The sequence below is a fragment of the Ipomoea triloba genome, chromosome 3 (assembly GCF_003576645.1).
Source record: "Ipomoea triloba cultivar NCNSP0323 chromosome 3, ASM357664v1".
NCBI lineage: Eukaryota > Viridiplantae > Streptophyta > Magnoliopsida > Solanales > Convolvulaceae > Ipomoea > Ipomoea triloba.
In genome coordinates, this window is record NC_044918.1 from 24,655,147 (window position 1) to 24,680,097 (window position 24,951).

Here is a 24,951-nt window from a genome sequence, read left to right on the forward strand (position 1 = left end):
TATCCTCAGAGTCCATGACAATTACCTCAGAGCCCTGGACTGACAGCCCTTCATCAGAACGCCTTCGCTTCTGAACACTCACCTCCACTGTCGGAATATCAGCGTGCTGAGCATCAGATTGAGGCCCCGTAGCAGCGCCCTTCCCCTTATCAGCAATCTCAGAAGCTGCACCCCTCTCCACAGCTTCCATCGCAGGAGATTTCCACTTTTCCCGTTCCGCATCAGTTTCAGGTGCAACCCGCCGCTGTCCAGATGTTGGCGCTGTGCGCCTAGACCCCGCACGCATCCACGCCCCATAGGGTTTCTCCAAGTTACGATCATATCCACTAACAAACTTAGGGCAAAGTCGATCGCCATGTCCAATTATCCCACATAAGAAGCAAAAGGTAGGTAAGCGTTCGTACCGGAAATCAATGAACGCCCACGTGTCGTTGTCCCTCTTCAACTTCATCTGCTTCTTCAAGGATTTCGTTATATCAATCGCCACACGAACTCGATAGAACAACCGAATGGATCCATCCCAATTTTTCTCATCTGTATGTATCAGTGTGCCCAGGAATGACCCTATAGCGGAAACCACCATCTCAGACCTGAATCCATTTGGAAGAGAATGGATCCGCACCCAGAATTCTGCATGATTCAGGACAGGTAGGTCTGGATCACCCCCAGGCTGCAACCTTTGCATAACTAACAGACACTGCTCAATGGAGACGAAACATGGACAAAATTCCTTGCCAAAATCTTTCCATAAGATTCCATTTCGTGAAAAGGTCAATATCTATACAAGTGAGATCCAGTCTATTAGCGCAAAGGTGAATACAATTCACAGAGACCATGGAAAAGACCTCATATACCTCCAGGACTACAAACACATTCATCTCCCACCTCCACAGGTACCACAAAAACTATTCTCAAATTTCCATATCACAAATTATTTGCATGTTTCAAAAATTACAGAAACAAAATCTTTTAAATCAATCTGTAGATAATATGAAAAATCTTTTCATTCGGAATCCCAGAATTGAATGCTTGCTAGTTTTTACAAGGATATACTAGTATAGAACATAGAACAACGAATTGAATTTGGGATGAATCCTCTCAGTCACCCAGGAAAAAGAATTCTACCTTATCTAAGTAAGATTTACTTTCCTTGATATCATGAAATGTGATCTCGAACTTTCCTAAACCAGAAATTACATACACCAAATATGAGAATAACTTTCCCACCTTTTAAATTTTCAAGAAAGTTCAAACCTTTCTAGCTACCAAACGTCTTTAGTGGTCGTAGCTTTCCCTCAACAACACTTGAACCTCAATTATTTTCATCACCATAGTGGGTTACGTTTGAAAGTTGAGTTTTAGTGGAGTGATTAGTGTGTGTGTGAGGGATATCATCTCAGAGAAGTCCACCGAAAGGGAGTGAATAGTAATAAGTGGCTAATCACGGAAGTATTTAGTGTTTGGAAGCTAGTTCAAATAGTTGAGTTGCAAGACATTCAAGTACCACTAAGTTTAATGCAGAATAGCAAGGTAATTAACAAGTGATAGGTAAAAGTAGGGGCTTAAATTTGGGGTGACTCCTTTATATTTGTAGTTTGCGTGGGATGGATGGAAATTAAAGTTGGGAAAGGTGAAGCTTCTCCTGGATGTCATTCTCTAAGGATTGAGAATGAGAATTGAACAATGCACGGCTAAGCACAAGTGCGTAAGAGCCTTAGAAAGCTACGCCTCAAGACTAAACAAAGAGCATTATCAAAGTAACAAGTGAAAGTAAAGCACAAGTAATTGTAAAGAAGCAAGTAAGTGGGCGGAGGGGACTAGGACTAGGAGTTCCTTGATTGGATGCAATAGAATGACCCTAAGTATAGGAAGTAGTGTAATGCATTTGATCATGATTCTTGGAAGATAATTCTATTGCCAATCCACTCTCGTGGTCTATTTGGCCTATCAAGTAGTAGAACTCTAGTCTCATAGAAATCCTACTATTTGAGACATTTCATCGAACACTTGGAGTCCACATGCATCTTGTTCCGAGCTCCACTTCTTGGTGTAAGGTGGGAATTATTGCAAATGGAGTATGGGTAGACTATAGTGTAGTCCTAATCTCTTGGTGACTACACACCTCTTAGACATCTCATATAATGCGACCGTCACTATACAAGAGTCTCCACAAAGTCCACTTTCAACAAGAATTCAAATCAATGCACCAAGTCACTTTCTAATTGTTGCGATCAAAACATTCTAACATCCTAACAAGTAAACCTAATCCTAATTCCTCAAGAATTAGCTACACATTGTCACAATTATATAGCTAGAATGAAGAATTAATGGAAGCATTGGAAACAAAAGTAAATTGCAATTGAATGAAATGAACAAACTTAGCTTCAAGAACAATCTTCAATCTCAAAAGAAATCCCCAATCAAATAGTTGGAATCCACCTAGAATCCGTATACCAATGAGTCAAGTTTTTCCCAGAACCCTAGGGAATATTATCTCTCTAAAACCTAAAGTACAAGTCTGAACAAAGTGTAAAAATCTCGTCTCCCTGCAAATGAGAACAAAATCATATTTATAGCCCAAATTTTAACCTGTTTCACGCAGCTTGTAGAAGTTGAATTAGAGTCATGAGCTGCATCACATGGTAACTTGTGGCGTGATTCTGACCTTGAAGATATCCAAATTACACTTTGTGGTCTGCATCAAAGTTTTAGACTTTTGAGTTTCCATTCCGATGCCACTTGAATCATCTGATCTCATTTGGATACGCCTAACCAATGATATGATCAAAATACCAAACTGTCACCGAAGTGCACTTAAAAAGACATTGTTTTCCTATATTGCACAAATGCAACCACAAATAGTCCTTATTCTTAACTGTAATTAAATTAAACTATTCTAAGCATATAATATGCTCAAAGAAATCCAATTATAGCAAAAGCTTCCTCCCAAATACCCCACAAAATAGAGCATCTTTGGCACTAATCACTTCTCTCAGTCACATGGGAAAAATAATTCTCGTAAGTAGGATTTACTTTCCTTGATATCGTGAAATGTGATCCTGAACTTTCTTAAATCAGAAATTGCACCAAATATAGAAATAATTTTCCACCTTTTAAATTTTCTAGAAAATTCAAATTTTTTTAGTTACCAAACGTCTTTAGTGGCCCTAGCTTTCCCTCAACAACACTTGAACCTCTATTATTTTGATCACTACAGTGGGTTGTTGAAAATTGAGTTTTAGTGGAGCGATTAGTGTGTGAGATATGGTATCCTCACACCATATATCATCTCATAGAAGTGGACCAAAAGGGAGTGAATAGTAAGTGGCTAATTACGGAAATATCTAGCGTTTGAAAACTAACTAGTTCAAATAGTTGAGTTGTAAGACATTCAAGTACCACTAAGTTTAGCGCAAAATAGCAAGGTAATTAACAAGTGATAGGTAAAAGTAGGGGCTTGGATCAAAACACTATTGCCTAGATGATATAGTGTTTTCCTAGGCTAGGGATCATGTGATGAATTAACATAGATCAAGGAAGATGTTACTAGATGCCACAACCATTCTCATGGTGATTGGACTTCGAATTGGAATTAGATCTCATTCTCATGGTGATTAATCCAATTGGTACATTTTATTAAACATATAGTGTTCACATCTTCTTTCAATCTCGTTTAATTTTTCTCAAAGTGAAGTTCGAAATGTGAGTGGTGCGGCTCTAGTGTTCTCCCATTCTCATGATGATAGCACACCTCCATGATCCTCTTATATAATTGAGCCCTAATTATACAAAAGTCCATACAAATCACCACATTCACAACAAGAACCCTAGTTATGCACCATATATATCATCCCCAATTGCAATTTAATTAATTCACTCAAGTATCCATACAAGAGAGCTCAATCCAAATCCCTAGATGAATCTAGGTCCTCATACTTTGAATTGAAACACAAACACAAATAGAAAGGGAAGCCATTGCAATAACAATTGAGTATAAGAAAATGTAAAGGAAACATAGTAGACTTAGCTTTGATCAAAAGAGAAATTGAAAATGCAATCTTGAAATTTGAAAGTAAATTTTTATTACAAGCTGGAAATCACTTCAAATATTCATCAAATGTAGATCAACTACAAGGAAAAATGTTGAGATATTTCTCCCCAAGTAAATCTTATTAGAGAGAGAATGGGGAAATGGAGAATGATATGAAAATAATAGTCTAGGCTTATTTATACCCCTAAAAATGCGCCAAAACAATAGATTTAAAACACTTCTAGATGCGTGTTCACAGTCTACCTCACCCTCATAGATGTAGAGCTTATGTTTCTGATCTCAAGCACAGAGTACTAAATCTTCTTATGAAAATCTAGCCAAAGACAAAGATTGGATAAGTTAAGTAACAAAACAAATAATAATTGAAATGAATAACAAGAATAAGAAAGGTGGAGGGAAATAGGATTGAACTTGGTTTAGCTCTAGGCAATGCAACCGAACTGGGATCAAGCTAGAGAGGGATTCAATTGACTTGATTATAGATGTAATTTAACTAGGAGGGAGCCTTTCTCATTGTTATTCCAAACTCTTAGAACACTTAAGAGCACTCTCATTACTCATGAGAGTCTAAGAAGCATTTCATCAAATACCTTGGTCTTGACATCCCAAAAAACTTCCCTTTTCTCAAAGGTCATGGTGATTAATGACATTGCGGTGTTTACGTGGTGGTGAGATGTCAAAAGATATTTGTATGTTAAAACGGAAAGTCAGTGACTCCCCGAGTGTCGGTCTCGAAGGAGGGACGTGGAGGTGTGTCAAGTGTTCGGGAGTTTACTTGATTGGGTCATGCATAGGATTCAAGTGTGGTGAAGGGTGGATTGTGAGTGAGAGGAGTTCATTTAGTTTGGTTTGAGTGTAAGAGAGTAGTGAAGTAAAAAGGGATTTGTAAATATGTAAAAGGGATAGGGATTGGATAGTACTCATGGATGTTGCATTGTGGTGTGACTAAGGTAATGGATCGGAAATGCTAGGATGTTGGCTATTCAAGAGTGTGTTGTCTTAGTCCTTTTCCATCTTTGTGTACTAAGGCTTCTTTGACTTAGGAGTGCCTTCAAGCATCCAAAGCTCTAAGAGGAATTTTATCAAACACTTAAGCTACACACTATCCTACTATTCTTAAGAAGTCCATAGGAACTATGATTGTGTCAAGCTTCAAATCCTAACTCTAATCAAAGACATGAAAGAGTCAAGAGTTCAATCTCTCATCTAGATTGGCCAAATCCAAACAAGATCTCATCAACACAACAATCAATAGACAAGAATAGATAATCCAACAACATAAGCATATAAATCCAAGATATAGAGATAAGATCATCACACTAGCAACATTCAATCACACAATCCAAATCCCTAGATTAAACTAGCCACTCATGATATGAAATTCAAGGCAAAAGCTAATTTAATCCAAGAACAAGATAACTAAATATAATAGAAATGAAATAGAGATCACCTAGAGTGAAGTAGACCTTCAATCCAAGCTTGTTGTCTTGCTACAATGGAGATTGATCTAATCTAAGAAATGAAAAACTAAGAAAAATGGAGAAAGTTCTCCAAAGGAAAAACTAAGAAAGGGAAAACTAATTTTCTGGGAACCTCCTCTGAAAATCCATCAAAGGGGTTTAAATAGTCTCCGAAAAAGCAACCCTAATCAAAATTTGCGCAATGCAGTCTCCACGCCTGCTCACACGCGTGTGAGTGTGCGTGGGAAGCTACTGGATTGTTTCCACGCATGCTCACACGCGTGTGGCCATCCTGTTGGGTCCTCTGGGGCTCCGGTCTTGCCTGGTTCGTTCTTTAAGCTCAACTTTTGTTCCTTTTTGCTCCCGGGGCTCCTGTTTCACCTCCTTTAGGCTAAAAGTAGCTTTCGTGTGTCGGTTAGTGATTTCAAGCATTTATGAGTATAATTCACCATGTAAGGATGCTATAGACGTGATAAAACACCCTAATATGTGCTTGATTTAAGGGTATCTCGGAGGCTTATCAATTAACATCATCAAAGCCAAGTCTCATCACTCCTAATCAACCAATTCAAAGTCACATTTCCATGAACCTAATCTACATTCACATCTCCATCCAAAGATGACTATTCAAGCATGATCAAAATGGAAATAGATCAAAGATAGATTCAAGATCAAACAAATAACCCATAACAATCCTAAGATACTAGATCATAACAAAGGTAAAATTGCAATAAAAAAAATTGGAATATAATTACTTATCTATTCGAAGATGAACTTGTAAATCAAAGTCTTCAATCCTTGTTTCAAAAGTAGAAGGTGAACTTGAAACTAGCTAGAACTTCTATTGAAATTGGAATTGTAATTTGCAAACTAGTCTTTTAAAGACTAGAAACATGAAAGGGAAATTTGTCTATTCTAATATCTACTCTAATTTTAAAAATCCTAAATCTAATCTAATGCCTAAATCTCAAAATGATTCCCCACTCTTTAATTTCTATTTATAGCCTTGGACTTAAGCTGTGGATTAAGCTTCGTCACCAACATCTTCACATGCATAACGAAGGGCATGATAGCAAGAATGGTGCAAATTTTACTCTAGACCGCGATCCACAATGCATTGTAGTCCATGCTTCAAAACGACGTTGTTTTGATTAGTGAAAAAAACGGTAGAAACAGCTCCGTTCCGCACCGTTAACTCTGTGTGAATAACATATTTAGTTTCATTTTATATATACACTGCAGTTCCTTTTCAACACAATTATAATTTGTTTTCGATATAACTACAGTTTAATTCGACATTATACACTCAAATATGTGAAACTGTTATTCACTTTCCTTTCAACACAACTACAGTTTCATTTTGATATAACTACAATTTCATTTGATAATATAAAAACAAATGTGAGGCAGTATCATTTGAGATGAACTGTAGTTTCATTTACGGAGTTCCGTTAAGACTTGACGGCAAACGTTATGTTTCTTTACTTAAAGAAACGGTGTTGTTTTTTGGACAATGGTCCACAAAGCTTTGTGGACCATGGTCCATGATATAACAATTTCAAGAATGGCATGCGGATATTTGTTCCACGAGAGTCCTCACGGTCGTGACTACTAACGGTGCCGTTTTGACTTCCATCCTGTTTTTCCTCTCTTTCTTTTTCTTTTCCAAATTGCCCTTTTTAACTTAGAACACAAAAATGCTCTCAATTAATTCCTCCTACATACTTTATCACATAATTGGTCATTTTAGTCACAATTAAAGCAATAATACACAAAAAAAATGACCAAATAATAAATAAGAAAGTAATACAATAATTAAGCACTCATCATGGCTGGACTTTGAGTGGTCAAAACTTTCCCTAGAGTTGTATGGCTACCTGACTTGTACGGACGGACGAGACCTATCTAGTGTAGATGCTCTAACACTCCTTTCTTGAAAGTAGCTTTTTGGTTGATCTGTTCTCCCCTTGTGCGGCCAAATAGTCTTGGTACATCTCTGAAATAAAGCTCGAATATAGGCCTTTCTTCTTCCTTTGTGCAATTATGATCCCATCGTCCCTAAATCCTTCCAAAATTTATGAAAATTAATCATTTTTGTCTTGAGCAAGAGAAATTATACCTAAATGAACAAACAATGCAAATAAGAGTGTTTTTGAACATGATAACTACATTGTAAACATAAAATGATGGTTAATTATAGGGTAAAATATGATTAAATACAAACTTAGCAAGAAGCTATATATATATATATGCTTATCTTAAATGATCTTTTCAATAAACAATAAATTTTTTGTTATTTGTTTTCAATCAAATAATATGTTTTCATTTCTTTAGTAAAAATAAGTTAGTCACATTTCTTGAATAGCTAGCCAGTTACGTTAAAATTAAATATATATGGTATGGGTCACACTTGTGTGAGACCGTCTCACTGATCCTTATTCGTGAGACGGGTCGGGTCGGGTCAAAGCACCATGCAAATGTCATACTTATATGTGCAAATCTCACACTTATATGCTCAAATGTAATACTAATCAGGAATAAAATTTTTGTTACTGGTAAATGTAATACTTTTAAATCGTAATGTAAAAGTATCGTATTTTTCATTAAAAGTAATACATTTTTCATAGTAAGTAATGTTGACAAGTGCCTCTCACTTATAAGGACAAATATAATACTTTTGAGGAAATATGTAATACTTTTAAATCGTAATGTAAAAGTATCGTATTTTTCATTAAAAGTAATACATTTTTCATAGTAAGTAATGTTGACAAGTGCCTCTCACTTATAAGGACAAATATAATACTTTTGAGGAAATATGTAATACTTTTAAATCGTAATGTAAAAGTATCGTATTTTTCATTAAAAGTAATACATTTTTCATAATAAGTAATGTTGACAAGTGCCTCTCACTTATAAGGGCAAATATAATACTTTTGAGGAAAAATGTAATACTTTTAAATCGTAATGTAAAAGTATTGTATTTTTCCTTAAAAGTATTACATTTACCAGTAACAAAAATTTTATTCCTGATTAGTATTACATTTGAGCATATAAGTATGGCATTTGTGCATATAAGTGTTACATTGGCATCTTGACCCGACCCGTCTCATGGTGAGACGGTCTCACATAAGTTTTTGCCATATGGTATATATTGCATCTATCAATGTTCAAAAGTACAATTAGAGTCACAACATTTGGAGAGTGCAGAAAACCTAAACCCCACCCCAGTCCCCACCACAACATTTTAATGATTTTTCTTTAATCTTTCAGACTCAGGTAGCGGTACAACATGAAAATAATATAATTGGCTTTGACGATGATTTGGAAAACATAAAAGTTCGTTTGGAAGCATCAAATGATTTTGTCATTCCAATTGTGGGGACTGCTGGGATTGGAAAAACTACATTTGCCTTAGAGATTTTTGAAGACCCAGAAATCAGGAAAATTTTCACCCATTGCATTTGGGTTCATGTTTCACAGGGCTTTCATAGAAAGAAAAATTTCATTGACATTCTACATCAAATTTCCAAGCCCACAGAAGACTTTAGTATGATATCAGAAGACCAGTTGGAAGCTAAAATAAAGGAAACATTAGAGAATCAGAAATACTTCATTGTATTGGATGATGTAAGGCAAGAAAAAGACTGGAATTCTTTAAAAGCTGCATTCCCTGAAAATCTGAATGGAAGTAAAGTGTTGGTGACCACTCGATATAGCAATGTAGTTGATTCTACCAGGAAATCTCATATTTTAGGAGGGTTAAGCAATGATGATGGTTGGTTGGTAATAAAAAACAATGTTTTTGGTGCAAAGGGGGGATACAGTGACCCATTATTACAAGATCTCGGGAAAAGAATAGCAAAACATTGCAATGGGTTACCACTTGGTCTACTATTGGTATCTGGCATCCTACGTAAATGTAGGAGTATTGATGACTGGCAACGAGTTGCTGAATATCCTCCACTTTTAAATATTTGGTCAGATGGCCCAAGCATCCAAGAGCTAGTATGGTTGAGTTACGAGCATTTGCCTCATGTGATGTTGAAAAACTGCTTGCTATATTTTGCATTTTTTCCAATAGGATATGAGATTGCGGCTTGGAAGTTAATTCCGCTGTGGATTGCTGAAGAATTCATTCCAACAATAGATGAGTGGGGATATCCTTTAGATGTTGAAGTCGAAGCTCAGAAATATTTAAATGATCTTATTGATAGGAATCTTGTGAGGGTGACAAAACGAGGAGCAGATGGTCAAATCCAAATGTGTAATATTCATGACACATTGCATGAATCCTTCAAAATTAAAGCTACATGGACAGATTTATTCAAAGTACTGGATGAGGGACGAAGATTAAATGAGAATATTTCTTTAAGTCGTCGTCTTTGTTTCATCCACTCCTCTACTATGGACATATTTGATGCAGAAAACAATTCAGCTCGTTTATACCTCAGTTGCTACAACAAAAGGAGGAGTCCACTTCCATCTGGTGATGAACATGTTCATTCTTTGTTATTGTCCTCCTCACAAAAGAGTGAGATTCATTTGACCCCCAAGCAATTGGCAACCATCCCAAACACCTTTCCACTTCTTAAGGTGTTGAATATTGAATCCCTTAAATTTAGCTCGCTGCCAAATGAGCTCTATGGCCTATTTCTTCTCAGATATCTTGCTATTACAGGAGATATTGATTCCCTCCCCAAGTCATTCAAAAATCTTCGTGAATTGGAGACTTTAGTGATCAAAACCACAAAAGGGACGCTACACATTAATGGAGGCATATGGAACATGAGAAATCTAAGGCATGTGCACACCAACACCTCTACACAATTGCCCCCTCCTCCGAAAACAGCCAAAAATAGCTTTGGAGGAACAAATATTCACACACTTTCTACCATATCACCAGAAAGTTGCACAAATGAGATTTTCGAAAAGATCCCTAATCTCCAAATTTTGGGTGTTCGTGGAGATTTATCGGATCTTCTCGAGGAAAAGCAAGACGTTTGCATGTTCAACAATCTTCAAATGCTCTGCCTCGATAACTTGAAGCTTCATGGCAACTCCGAGAAAGTGTTAAAGCTTCCAATGTTGAATAAGTTTGCAAGTAAGCTAAGAAAGTTGATCTTATCTGGTACATTGTTTCAATGGAATGACATGACCATACTAGGATCACTGGAGGAACTTGAGGTGCTCAAGTTGGATGACAATGCGTTCTGTGGGCAACGTTGGGATCTAAGCAGTGATGTTATTTTCAAACAACTCCAGTATTTACGCATTGGAAGGATGAACCTACGAACTTGGACTGCTGTGGAAGAAAGTTTTCCAGTTTTAGAAAGCCTAGTTCTCAGGAACTGCATTTTTTTAGAAAATATCCCATTTGGTTTTGCCAATGTACACAGCCTTAAAGTGATGGATTTGTTTCACGTGAGTGAAAGTGCTGCTGATTCTGCAAGAAAGATTGGTGAGCAAAGGCATGGTAAAACAACGGTCAAAATCAATGGATTTAACCTCTTCTCATCACTCATTTTCTGCAAGAAAGATTCGTGAGCAATGGGATGGCAAAACAACTGTGAAAATCAATGGATTCAACCTCTTCTCAGCATTCATTTGGTATGGTAATAGAGGTATTATCACACTTCATAGTAGTTACGTTGGCTATAGTCAAGGATTTAATGGTATATATTATATAATTTAGTAAATATAAATTTCATAATTTTTTGCTTCTAACAAATTAAGATATTATAAGGATAGCATATGGTATTGTCATTATTTTGAGTATTTTTAGAGAGAAAATTTACTGTATGGCCACAAGTTGAATTAAGATGAGTTGACCATTTTTAATTTAGGATATTTAGGTGCAACATATTGAGCCTTAGTTTTATTTCAGTTATGTTTAGTTTTATTCTAGCCTATTCTTTTGGCATATACTTAGTTTTTGTATAGATTGTTATAACTGGTTCCTTTTTCCTCTGATTGTGTACTCTATATACCATGCTCACCCTGGGATGACTCGGAAATCGGAATAGGGATAGTTTCTATGGTCTTCTGATCATGAATAGCGAAAAGCTAAGCTAGACAATAACGGTTGTGTTATTTATTTTCATTATATTAGTTTGTTTTGAATTAAACAATAAAAAATCAAACAATGAGATACGATGCTTATTATATTCATTGTTTTTTACAATTAGGAATAACATTTATATTCTTTTAAAGAGGCATTTATTCAGTTAAAGAGGGGTATCGTATGATGCATGCTCTGCATGAGAATGTGTGGCATACAAATATTGCATGGAATAGGGTTTGGGGTTTGAAAGTGCCTCCGAATATTAGTAATTTGGGGTGGTTATTCTTGACAGAGATGGTGTTTTTCTTGGTGCCAAGAATGGAAAAATTAGAAGTTTAAACGATGCTCATTTGGCGGAAGCTATGGCCATCAAGGAAGCACTTTCTTGGGCAAGGGATAAACACCACACGAAGATTCTTCTCCTTTCAGATTGTCAGTCAGTATGCAACTCAATTAATGGGAATTCAGTGGATATTTCATTTGCAGGTTGTGTGATTGAGGATTGCAGAGTTTATCAAAGACACTTTGATGAAGTGTCCATTAAATTCATATCCCGACCAGTGAATAGGTTGGCTCATGCGGTTGCTAGAGCTGCTCGTTCTCAAACTGGTCCATCTATTTGGATTTCTTCTTTGCCTTCATGTATTGAACTTTTGATTTAATAAAGTTGGTTATTTTCCTTTCATAAAATAAGTTCTATGACCTTGTGGTCAAGCGGCACAGCTGTGACCCTCCCAAGTGAGAGGTCACAGATTCGATTCCCATTGAGAGTATTGGCTCTTTGTACCGAGAAAGTATGAACATATATACAACTGTCTTAGAATCATACATATCTAGTAATATTTGATTCCAATTTCATTAATATCAACTATAATCACTATATACAACAATACTTATGCCCTAAAAAGATGTTGTGACAACTGTCTTAGAATCATACATATGTAGTAATATTTAATATTTGATTCCAATTTCATTAATATCAACTATAATTACTATATACAGCAATAATATGAACTATAATTACTATATACAACAATACTTATGTCCTAAAAAGATGTTGTGACAACTGTCTTAGAATCATACATATCTAGTAATATTTAATATTTGATTCCAATTTCATTAATATCAACTATAATTACTATATACAGCAATACTCGATATAGTTATATAGTAGAAAGTAATCTTTTCAGATCCATACAATTAATTAAATGACCATATTTTCGTTTCAACACTATTAACGTGCTGTGAGTGTAGAATTATTGTGTGTGCGCGCGTGTATATATAGGAGAACATTTTGTTGCTTATAACTACAAGAGCTAAAATTTGTTTCCGTTATATTTTTAAAAACTCACCATATATAAAAATATCTACCTCTTGATTTTAAAGAATGAAGTCCGAATATCAACTTCATCTGTCTACAATCTCTCTTCTATTTGTACTTATTTCGTCATCACCCACAAATCATAATCATTTTTATATGAGATATGGCGTGATGAAGAGACCGGCTCCTGAGGGTCCAAACCCTCGCGAACCACCCTCATCAATTTCAAATGATTTTGATATGAGATATGGCGTGATGAAGAGACCAGCTCCCGAGGGTCCAAACCCTCGCGAACCACCCTCATCAATTTCAAATGATTTTAATATGAGATATGGCGTGATAAAGAGACCGGCTAGCCGAGGGTCCAAACCCTCGCGAACCACCCTCATCAATTTCAAATGATTTTGATATGAGATATGGCGTGATGAAGAGACCGGCTCCTGAGGGTCCAAACCCTCGCAAACCACCCTCATCAATTTCAAATGATTTTGATATGAGAGATTGAGATATGGCGTGATGAAGAGACCAGCTCCTGAGGGTCCAAACCCTCGCGAACCACCCTCATCAATTTCAAATGATTTTGATATGAGATATGGCGTGATGAAGAGACCGGCTCCCGAGGGTCCAAACCCTCGCGAACCACCCTCATCAATTTCAAATGATTTTGATATGAGATATGGCGTGATGAAGAGACCGGCTCCCGAGGGTCCAAACCCTCGCGAACCACCCTCATCAATTTCAAATGATTTTAATATGAGATATGGCGTGATGAAGAGACCGGCTCCTGAGGGTCCAAACCCTCGCGAACCACCCTCATCAATTTCAAATGATTTTGATATGAGATATGGCGTGATGAAGAGACCGGCTCCTGAGGGTCCAAACCCTCGCGAACCACCCTCATCAATTTCAAATGATTTTGATATGAGATATGGCGTGATGAAGAGACCGACTCCTGAGGGTCCAAACCCTTGCAAACCACCCTCATCAATCTGAACAAATGATTTTAATATATGTTATGGGTGGTAAAGGGATTTATTTCTATGGGTCCAAACCCTCATCAATCACGATCGTCAACTTTAGAATAGTAAAGTACCTAGTACCTTGTAGTTCTAACCTTGACCATCCAATAAGATGGAGGGGAGGTAACGTTTAAATGAAAGGGAAAAGTTAATATTCAAAGCATTATATATGTTTCAATTAATGCATATTTGCATCCATTTTAACGATTTCTTGCTTTGATCTGAATAATAATAATAATATTTGCATGACCTCCCTAAGTGCTATTTGAACACAAGGTGCTTAACCTAATAATTGTGATTTTAAAGTATTAAAACTGTTGTTAATTATACTTGCAAAAATATGCGGCTTGCATGAAAATTAATATATATTTTTCCAACACAATTATGATGGTTATATTGAAAAAGATTAACGAAAATTTAAAATAAATAAATCAATTCAAAAAAATCACAAATTCAAACAAATAATTATTTATGGTATGAAAATTTATAAATTTCAAGAAACTCATAAAAAGGTCTAGTGATATACACTTAGGTCCCATTTGATTGGACACTTTTGTACCTTACTATCTTATTATTTGATAAATGTTATTATATTTATTACAACTACTATTCTAATTTTAATTTAATGTTTGAAACAAACACCCAGTTATTAGTTTTATGACAATGCCTTTGGATATGCTAGCTTAATTCTTTATTGATATTGGTCATATAGCATTATAACATACTTGAAATTCATTTGTAATTTTATTGCTATTATGTCTAAGTGACGCAATTGTTATTTGTTTTTTTTTTTTTTATGATTTTTAATTAATGGATCGGGCCTTTGATGGTTTTTGTCACTATAAACCGGGTTAATGAAGGAGTAGGGTGAAAATCATGCCCAAGTAGATGGTATAATATTCTAGCAGTTATATTATGGACCGAGCTCACCTTGCAATGCGGACTCGGATCTAAAATACACAATTTACATACTAGATGTTCATAATTTACACATTAAATGTTCACAATTTGAATTGTGAAAATTCAGTATATAAATTTTGGACATTCAGAAAGTAAATTGTGTATTTTTAGACCTAAATTCACAGAATAATTTGCCATCATATTCTACTCATATAAGGAGGTATTAGATTCTTGATATGTTACAATCATTATATGGTCGATCATGGTGTAATATGGTTTCGTGTTTTTAATTAAAAGAAACGAATGTCGTTACTATGAACCAATGGCGTATCACATTACAAATATGTATATTGTCAAAGACACGAAGAAAGGAATAGGAAGGAGGAGATTTGTGCAACATAAGATAGGACTGGAGTTATTTAAAACAGAGGATGTCATTTTATTGATTAAATATACCGCAGTCTCAAACGCATAATCCCAAAACTTAGATGGAACGAAGGCATGGGCCATGAGTGCTAGACCAGTTTCAACTATATGTCTGTGCTTCCTCTCAACACGACCATTCTTTTCATGAGTATACGCACATGATTGCCTATGATGGATCCCTAACTGAACAAAAGATTGATGTAGCTTTTTGTATTCAGCTCCCAAATCAGACTGAATGGATTTTATTTTTTTATTAAAGGATCTCTCAACAAGGGTACGAAACCTATCAAAAATAGCATAGAGATCAGATTTCAGTTTCATCGGAAAGAACCAAGTGTAGCGAGAGTAATCATCAACAAAAATGACAAAATAATGATAGCCATTTATAGATAATAAAGGAGCTGGACCCCAAATACCAATGTATACTAAATCAAGAATATTCAAACTAGACGACTCAACACGTGATAAGAGAAAACGCGCAGATTTTCCCAATTGACACGCATTACACAAACTAGAACTATCATGAATATTATTCCTAGAGCCACTAACCGAACACGACTGAAGAACGCGACTAAGGACACGATGATTAGGATGACCTAGTCGGTTATGCCAAACTAACGTAGAAGCACAAGCTGACAGAAAGGCAGAAGGAGAGGAAACTGGAGTAGGAAGAGTATAGAGCCCCAGAGCTACTACCCTGCAGAAGGATTTCCTTGGTGGTGATATCCTTTACAACAAAAAAGGAGGGGTGAAACTCAAAAAACACTTTATTATCTGATGCAAACTTTTGAACAGACAGTAAAGATGTTAACAAATCAGGAACATGGAGAATATTATATAACTTAAGAGACCTAGATGGGTTATCAAAAGTAGCATGACTAACACGACTAATAATAGACAGGCCCATACCATCACCGACACGTAAAGTGTCATTACTAGTGTACTTCTTAAAGGTAGAAAGGGCAGCTATGTCCAGAGTTGCATGATGTGTAGCTTTGGTGTCCGGTAACCAAGTATGAGAATTTGATGAGACACCCAAACCGTTCTGAAACACCAAATTTGCTTGAGGATCCGAAGTCCTTGAACGACGCCAAACACAATTGGTTGTCACGTGACCGAAACTAAAACAAATGAGACACCGTTTTTCAAAGCGCAGAACACAATTGGGTGCCGTGTAGCCAAAACCATTACAAAGTTGGCATTGAACATCAAAGCATCGTGGCAATTTCATTAATTATTATGGCAATTTTGTGGTAATATATTTCAATATTGGAAGAGAACAAATATTATAATTAATATATTTGATGAAATTATTATGGTAATTTTCACAATATTTGGTAATTATAATTAAAATAATTAATATAACAAATATTTCTTCCATCACAATATTTGTGGCAATTTCATTAAATTATAATTAGTAAATTATGAAATATAATTAAGCAAATTAAATTAAAAAATTAACAAAATATGTATTCATAAATATTTAGAAATATTTTTAAATACATACATACATATACTTATTCACTATATTAATCATAAAAAATTTAAATCATAATTTTTTTAATTTCTAAATGTAATTTTTTTTAATTATAAATCTATCAATATAACGTATAATTAATAATAAAATTATATTATAGAATTTGTCTATATACATATTAATAAATATTATGTGTATATACAATATATTATACAATCATATAAGGAAATGCGTCTGATTAGATTTTAAACTTACTCATAAAAAATTAAAAAATTACATTTTTAATTGATTTCTAAGTATAATTCTCTTAGTTATTATTCATATTTTTAGAATTATAACACACACACACATACATACATACATACTAATTATAAACTTATGGGTTTGATCCCCATAAGTGATGATTTCCCATGGGCCATAAGTGTGTGCAAACATGCTAATTGGTGTGTGCATTTCACTGAGCATCCCCAATGTCGTGGAGCTGTGAAGCCATACGACCCTATCTACACTGTATGCGGCGTACTATCATTCATTTTGGTATACGTTTTCTAGTATGCATATCACCTATCGTTTTCTAGTATGCATATCACCTATCATTAGTGTGTGCAAAATCGCAAACAAGTGTGTGCATTTTAGTGAGAGTCGATGCTTTTACTCAAAACCCGCCAAACACCATCTGAGACGGTTATGCTCCTAGGTGTGGTTATGTGGTTACATATGTGACGTTGATCAAATCTAGATCAACAACTCAAATCAATGAAAAAAAACGCTTGTATGGGCGAATGAAGCATAAGCTAAAAATGGCACAGTGATAGAAACACACACCTTAAGTGTTAGAACAATGCACCAATGCCACACCTTAAGTATTAACATCGCGCATCTTCAGTTTATAACAATGGCGCACCTTAAGTGTCAGAACAACGCATCTTAAGTGTTAAAATGATGCACCTTAAGTGTTAAAATGACGCATCACCTTAAGTTTTGTTCAAAAGTTTTAATTTGTTATTGAGGGTCTAAGCTAGCTAGGGGTCTGGCAGACCCCTTAGTTCAAATGTTTTGTTCTTGAGGGTCTGAGCTACCCGTGACACAGACCCCTTAGATAAACATTGAGAAGGGTGGTGGACAAGGAGTCCCCTTTGAAAAAGAAACACGACGCACCTTAAGCACAAGAACTAAGCAACTTAAGCATAAACATTACGCACCTTAAGTTTGCCACATATGAAAAATGACTAAATTTCCACCGCGTTTTTTTTTAGTGTTATTAATCCTAGACATTGATCTTGACAAGATCAATGGCTCTCCTATTACTGCACAATCGCACCTGAGAAGATCAACCGCACGCGAACTGAATCCTCTATGTGTATATAATAGTAATAGTAATAGTAATAGTAATAGTAATAATAATAATAATAATAATATAAGTGATTTCTTGAGCCAAGTATAATATTCTTGTTTTGGGGTAGCCTTTCACGTGATAAGAAGAAAAAGGGGAGGAAGGCTTAGTCTTTTTTGGGGGGAAATAATTTAAGAAAGAGGAGATGAAGATAAGGGATGGCAGCTTTGGGGTGGGGCAGTTGCTGGCTTTGGTTGGTGAAATCATTTCATTTTGTGATAAATACCTAATGTTTGGCTGAATAAATTTTAACTAACTTTATTTGGCTGAATACTAATGTTTTATAAATATGAAAATTTGTGATTTTGTAATAAGCCTACAAAAACTTGTGTGAAATCGTTTTACGGATTCTTGTTTATGAAAAGGTCAATCAGGTTATGATAAATTTGTAATAATTATACTGAAAAATATATTACTTTTGAGGGAAAAAATATAATACTTTTAATTCAAAATTTCAAAGTATTACATTTTTCTTCAAAAGTTGTTACATTTTATTTCAAAAGTATTACATTTTCATAACAAACACTTTATTAAATGAGATGATGCACAATGTTTATTATTAAATAAGTATTTCAAAGTATATCCAATGCAAGATTATATAAGAGATATTCATGCATATGTAATTGAATATTGAATTTGTTTATTTAAATCGGTAATTCAAAGTTTATGAATGCAAGATAATATATTAGAGATTGATTATAATTGTCACTAAAATAAATGTAACCCCTCGTCTATTCCGATAAGTTTATGGTTCGAAAAATATTTTTAGGCTATGAAATTTATGAGATGACCTCTCGGTACTTCAGAAGGATTTTTATAAGTGAGGCTAATTATTAAAAAGCTGCGATCTACGTACCGGTCATGAACCGAAAATTTTTTAAGGATTTATATACAGTTCGAATTTTCCTAGAAAATGGATTATTGAGTATGGTACGATTAAGCGTGAACTTCCTACTCAGTTCAAGTGAGAATTTAAACGGACTGTAAGAGTGAAATTGTTACGGACCTTCGTACCTGTATTTCGCGAGATACCGAAAAATTCCCAATTTTAGTGGTTATTGACGGGATTATTTTTACGATAATTTTGGTGTTAGAATTTTCCCGAATTAAGTTATAATCCTCCGAACTTTTATCTGATTTAATCCCAAACTAGCAAAATAAGTTTTACTCTTCAAGAGCTACTATGGGGAGTTGACATGTGGCACCCTTAAATACCACATAGTAAATTTAATTAATGAAGTGTCATAAGAGGTATGGCATGGTATACTTGATCCCTTAAGCTACAAGCTAAACTCTCCATCATCATCTCTCTCATCTCCCATATTTTCGAAAATATTAGAAGGAAAAGAAGAGGAAGAAAAATCTTAGTCTTCTACATTGTGATCCAAGGACTCCCTAACCATCTCTTCAACTCAAGTGCTCTATTATAGGTAAAAACTTTGGTTTTTGTTCGGTTAAATCCTTCCTAGAACTTAAGTTTAAGCTAAGAGTTCATGAAAATGTCGTTATTACGGTGATTTTTGTTTAGGATCTTCGGTGAAAAGTTTGGAGGAAGAAGATCACCATCTTTCTACGGTTTTAAAAATCTACTTGGGAGGTAAGGAATCCCTTAAGTTGGTTTAGTCACTTGAAGGTGATCAAATGCAAGGAGATTATGTGACTAGGAATTTTATGTGAAATTTATGTGTCAAGTTTATAGATCTACAAGTTGGCTTAAAAGACTACACTTTGATTTTTTGATAATTTTTGTATGCATGTTCATGGTTGATTTATGCATGAATATGTTGTGTTTACATCCATATAGGCTTATACTTGTGAAAATAGTCGAAAATCGGGACGTTACAACCCCGTTTTTGCTGCCCGAAGTGGCAGAATCGGGTGGACGCGGCCTTGGACGCGCGTCCAACGCGCGTCCATCGACGCCCAGGAGTTTCGGCGTCACGGCCGAGAGACCGGACGCGGACACGGACGCGCGTCCGCTGCGCGTCCATGGGCGCCCAGTTTCGGCGCCATTTGCCGAACCAGCGGACGCAGCTCGGACGCACGCGTCCGCTGCTGCGGACAACCGCGAGTCCGCGCGACGCGGACTCTTTTCGACCGAACTTTTCCCCGATGTTTTTGTTCCCGAGTGTTATGATGTTTGGAAGGCCTACGGGCAACCGAGTCAATTTTTGAAAGCTCAAATATTATTTTTATAAGCTATGTTCATTAACTTGGAAAAAAATTGTGTTTTTAAGAAATAAATGTGACTCTTGTCACTTGGATTTTCATGGTGAAAAATCATTAACAAAATATGTGTATTTTGGATACACATTTGGGTAAGAATGATCGTGTGAGTCATCACACGAATATACTAATTAAACTCAAGGATGTAAGAATGTTTTGAAAACCCTAGTTTCTGGATAATGTTGTTGCAGACACTAACTTCTTAGGAGGCTTGTGAGCCGGGGCCCGGAAGCTAGTGTAATGTTTGACTTTACGGGAGGCCTGCGGGAGCCGTGGCCCGAAAGTTATTGATATGTTTGACTTCTTGGGAGGCTTGAGAGCCGGGGCCCGGAAGTTAGTGAAATGTTTGAGTTTACGGGAGGTCTGCGGGAGCCGTGGCCCGAAAGTTATTGATATGTTTGACTTCTTGGGAGGCTTGAGAGCCGGGGCCCGGAAGTTAGTGAGATGTTTGACTTTACGGGAGGCCTGCGGGATCCGTGGCCCGAAAGTTATTGAAATGTTTGACTTCTTGGGAGGCTTGAGAGCCAGGGCCCGGAAGTTAGTGAGATGTTTGACTTTACGGGAGGCCTGCGGGAGCCGTGGCCCGAAAGTTATTGAAATGTTTGACTTCTTGGGAAGCTTTTGAGCCGGGGCCCGTAAGTTAGTGAAATGTTTGACTTTGCGGGAGGCTTATGAGCCGGGGTCCCAAAGTTATTGAGATGTTTAACTTCGCGGGAGGCTTGTGAGTCGGGGCCCCGAAGTTATTGAGATGTTTGACCTGCGGGAGGCATGAGTGCCGCGGCCCGAGGTTCTTGAAAACATTCTAAGATCACCTTACACTTATCCAGAGAAAAACTAAGTAATTTTACTAACTATGAAAAATCTAGTTACTCCATAACTAGATTGAAGAATAAAAGTCACGAATTTTTTTTGAACAGTAAAGTGTGTTATCGAACTCTCTATTTTGAGTTAAATGATGGAAATTCTCGGAAATGAAAGTTTTGCAAACTTGTCTGAAAGGACATGAAAAGGAAATGAAAGTTTTGCAAACTTGTCTGAAAGGACATGAAAATGATATGAAAGTTTTGCAAACTTGTCTGAAAGGACATGAAAATGATTTGAGCGGCAGTTATGCCATTGTATTTAACTGAGAAAACTTTACATGATTTAACTCGTATACACTGCTGTACTTTCTTTATTGATAATCTGGTTACAGGTAGATTTTCAACTTATGGGAAAAGCTACAGTTTTCTGAGAATTATGTCTTTCGAAACCTTTGTTTACTTTTGAGTGACAATGGATTTCCTTACTTAGCCGTCGCGCTAACTACACTTCGATGTGTTTACAGATGTTGTCTAGTATGGGCTCCTAAAGCTCGATGAGCTCTGAATAGGATGGAAGTCGAGGTTGAGAACTACCCTATCCTAGAATAGACACCTTGGAAGAATTATTTCCACACGTACATTTGTATGTTGACATGGTTATTTGAGGTTGTAAGTTTAGCCTTAGCGTTTGGGTATAGGAGAGATACCTAAACGTGGCGGTAACACCCAGTTTTCTGCTGGTTAGATGTTTCCGCAATGTATTGTATTATTAGGAATTTTGTAATAAATCCAAGATGTGAAAATTGGGGTGTTACAATAAATGTTTACAATTTTGTAAAAAATGCTAATCTAAATACTTAGTCTAAAAATGATAATATAAATAAATACGGAATAATACTTTTTCGTTTGAATTTTTCTAAGTCTTTTTAATTCTCTTTCAGGTAGCATTGTGATTGTCTTTATTGGTATTGGTATTGGTTTGGTATGGTAATGTGTCATGTGCAATTGTATTATTGTAGTAGTATAGAGGGTAGTGTCATGCAATGAGATTATGATGTAGGAAGTTGTAGATTTGTATCGTTGTGTTTGCATATATGACTAAGATCTTAGTTCTAATATATTTAAAGAATGCACAATATGTATTTTACATACAAGATTAATGAATGCTACAACGGTACTTATTTTTCAAATTTCTTCTTTTTCTGAATTTGAAAGATTGATTCCAAGAATGTTGTAGTCTCAGCATCTTTTTTCAATGCATTAAGTCTGTCAAAATGTTCTATTGCCCTACATTGACATTTTTAATAATGAGTTTTAAATAAATTTATTGGGTTATTTGAATGTCTTCTTTGTTAACAAATCATCCCTAAGTAGTTAATATGATTGATTTCAAACTGTTTTTTTTAATGTTTTTTTCATGTTATTAACATATATAATACTTGGTAAATAAATATATGCGGAGTAACATTAATGTTTTAGTATAACTTTGATATTTAATTACAAGAAAGTGTAAAAAGAAAACAAGGAACAATATAGTTAATATAATTAATTAATAAATTTGAAGATAAGAAATCTTTGCATTGTAGAAAATATGGACAATATAACTAATGAAATTATATCTCTTTTTAAATTTTTTGATAATGATTGAATAAATTTTTTTTGAATAAAGGCATTGTAGACATCGAATTATAAATTAAAGAAATGCATATATTTTTTTGTTGTAACTAATAATTTATTTAATTTAATAAGAGTAATAGAGTGGTACTTACTTTTGAATAATATACTCTAACATATTCGTAGTATATGTTCAACAATTATGCCAAAATTGATTGGGATTAGGTTCGAACTTAGACCTTACTTATAGAAATTAATAGGTAAGTTAAAAGTTAATGGAATATTAACGGAAAAGAGAATATTTAACAATAATCATACAATTAAAGATAAATTAGGAAATCTAAAGAAAAATATAAATCTAAACAATCTGAACCATCCATTTGATTTAATAATTTGACCTGTCATTTTTTCTACCCATTATAGGCATAACTTTCTTTGGCTCTTATTAGTATAGTAGATACTCCGTATTATTTTTAGTATATGTATTACATTTGCATCTAGATTCGACTCATCTCACACAAAAATCGGTGAGATAATTTCACACAAAATTTTTTCAATGAGAATTGTACACTTATTTTGCATCATGAAAAATGACACGTTGAAAGGCAACATCCTCTATGTTCTGACTTCTGAAAGAACAATGTGATGAGAAACTGAAATTTAGGAAATTAATTAATGTAATTAATCATGTAGACAGAATGCATTTGCAACATCAAACAACACAAACAGACACATATAAATAGTCGCAATCCTTGGCTACAATAGTCACAATAAGAAGATGGGTTTTGGTAAAGTTTGTTTTCTAATGTTTCTTGCTGCTATCATTGGCCTCTCTGCTGCGTCTAGAATCGGTATCAATCTTCTCCCTCGTTTCTTTTATAATCTTTTAAATTTCTCAATAAAAATGCCTTTCTTTCTTAATCAGTTTTTTAATTAAGTTTTTAAAATTATGGAGTAGTAGAATTCTTATGTTATATATATACAAACACATACAAATTGATGAGCAATTTTTTTCAGATACAATATCAGCTAATTTAACAATTAATTTACTAAACATTTTAACAATATAATGAATAAATTAAATTTTAATGTATGTAATATTGTTGCATTATATTAATTTGTTGGTCCGTGCGTATGGTGAATCAGGAGTACATGAAAACAGCAAACCTTATTGCTCTGACCAATGCACTATTAGCGGCGGGGTTATCATCCCGGAAGTTTGCCTGGACTTTTGCCGTGATCAGTATTATGCTGAGGGCTCCTGCGTGCGTCAACGCAATTCAAAAGTGCTTTGTTGTTGTACGAACGACCCCTAAATGTTGCACACTACCCAAGAATTTGAAAACTTCTGCAATTTAATATATTAATAATAAGTATTCTTTAATTTAAAAGAGTTCCAAAATTTGTTCTCTGAATATGAATGGCTTTTTTTTTTTTTTTTTAAAGTTTATTGAATATTGGATGTAATAAGTACTCTTTAATTTAAGTTTCAAAGTTTGTAAGAATATGCTAAGTTTATTGAATATGGGATGTAATAAGTACTCTATAATTTAAGAGTTTCAAAATTTGCTGTCTGAATATGCATGGCTTTTTTTTTTTCTTTTTTTTTTTTTAAGTTTAGTTTATTGAATATTGGATGTAATAAGTACTCTTTAATTTAAGTTTCAAAATTTGTTCGAATATGCATGACTTTTTTTTTTTTAATTTTTAAGTTTATTGAATATTGGATGTAATAATTTACTACTACAAATAAGTCTTTTAACGTTAGTTTTTTTTTTTTATACTTTTAACGTCGGTTTTCTTCCGACGTCGTTACTCTAGAAGTAGTACATCAAAGAAACGATGTCGATTATATAACCGGCATCGTATAGTATCTACGGCGTTGGCTAATACCTACTAACCGATGTCGTATCTATTTTATAAAAAAAAAATTAAAAAAAATATGACACAACATCGGTTAATAGCTATTAACCGATGTCGTATCTATTTTATATAAACCGATGTCGTATCTATTTTATATAAAAATTTAAAAAAAAATAGGATACAACATCGGTTAATAGCTATTAACAGACGTCGTATTTATTTTATAAAAAAAATAGCAGGATACGACGTTGGTTAATAGCTATTAACCAACGTCATGTGTGTGTGTGTGTATATATTTATTTATTTATTTATTATTAAAATTATTTTACGTTTATAA

At 34.8% G+C, this 24,951-nt stretch overlaps 1 protein-coding gene and 1 long non-coding RNA gene across 2 annotated transcripts; both read left to right on the top strand.

Moving 5' to 3' along the window:
* Positions 1 to 704: 704 nt before the first annotated feature.
* On the top strand, positions 705 to 12,028 carry LOC116013116 (putative late blight resistance protein homolog R1B-14). The gene is made up of 3 exons (XM_031252772.1): positions 705 to 893; positions 8,782 to 11,118; positions 11,865 to 12,028. The coding sequence occupies exons 1-2, from the start codon at positions 705 to 707 to the stop codon at positions 11,053 to 11,055; spliced, it is 2,463 nt and encodes an 820-aa protein (XP_031108632.1). The 3' UTR covers positions 11,056 to 11,118; positions 11,865 to 12,028.
* An 11,451-nt stretch (positions 12,029 to 23,479) lies between these two features.
* Positions 23,480 to 24,329, top strand: LOC116011982. The gene is made up of 2 exons (XR_004097116.1): positions 23,480 to 23,602; positions 23,898 to 24,329. It is a non-coding gene; the product is annotated as an uncharacterized LOC116011982 (long non-coding RNA).
* Positions 24,330 to 24,951: the final 622 nt, after the last annotated feature.

Bases quoted from the DNA above. Each gene is read 5' to 3' on its own strand.
- LOC116013116 (XM_031252772.1), top strand. From the start codon at position 705: ATGGAGACGAAACATGGACAAAATTCCTTGCCAAAATCTTTCCATAAG. The intron at 894-8,781 runs GTACCACAAAAA...TTAATCTTTCAG, and splicing joins TTCATCTCCCACCTCCACAG to ACTCAGGTAGCGGTACAACA.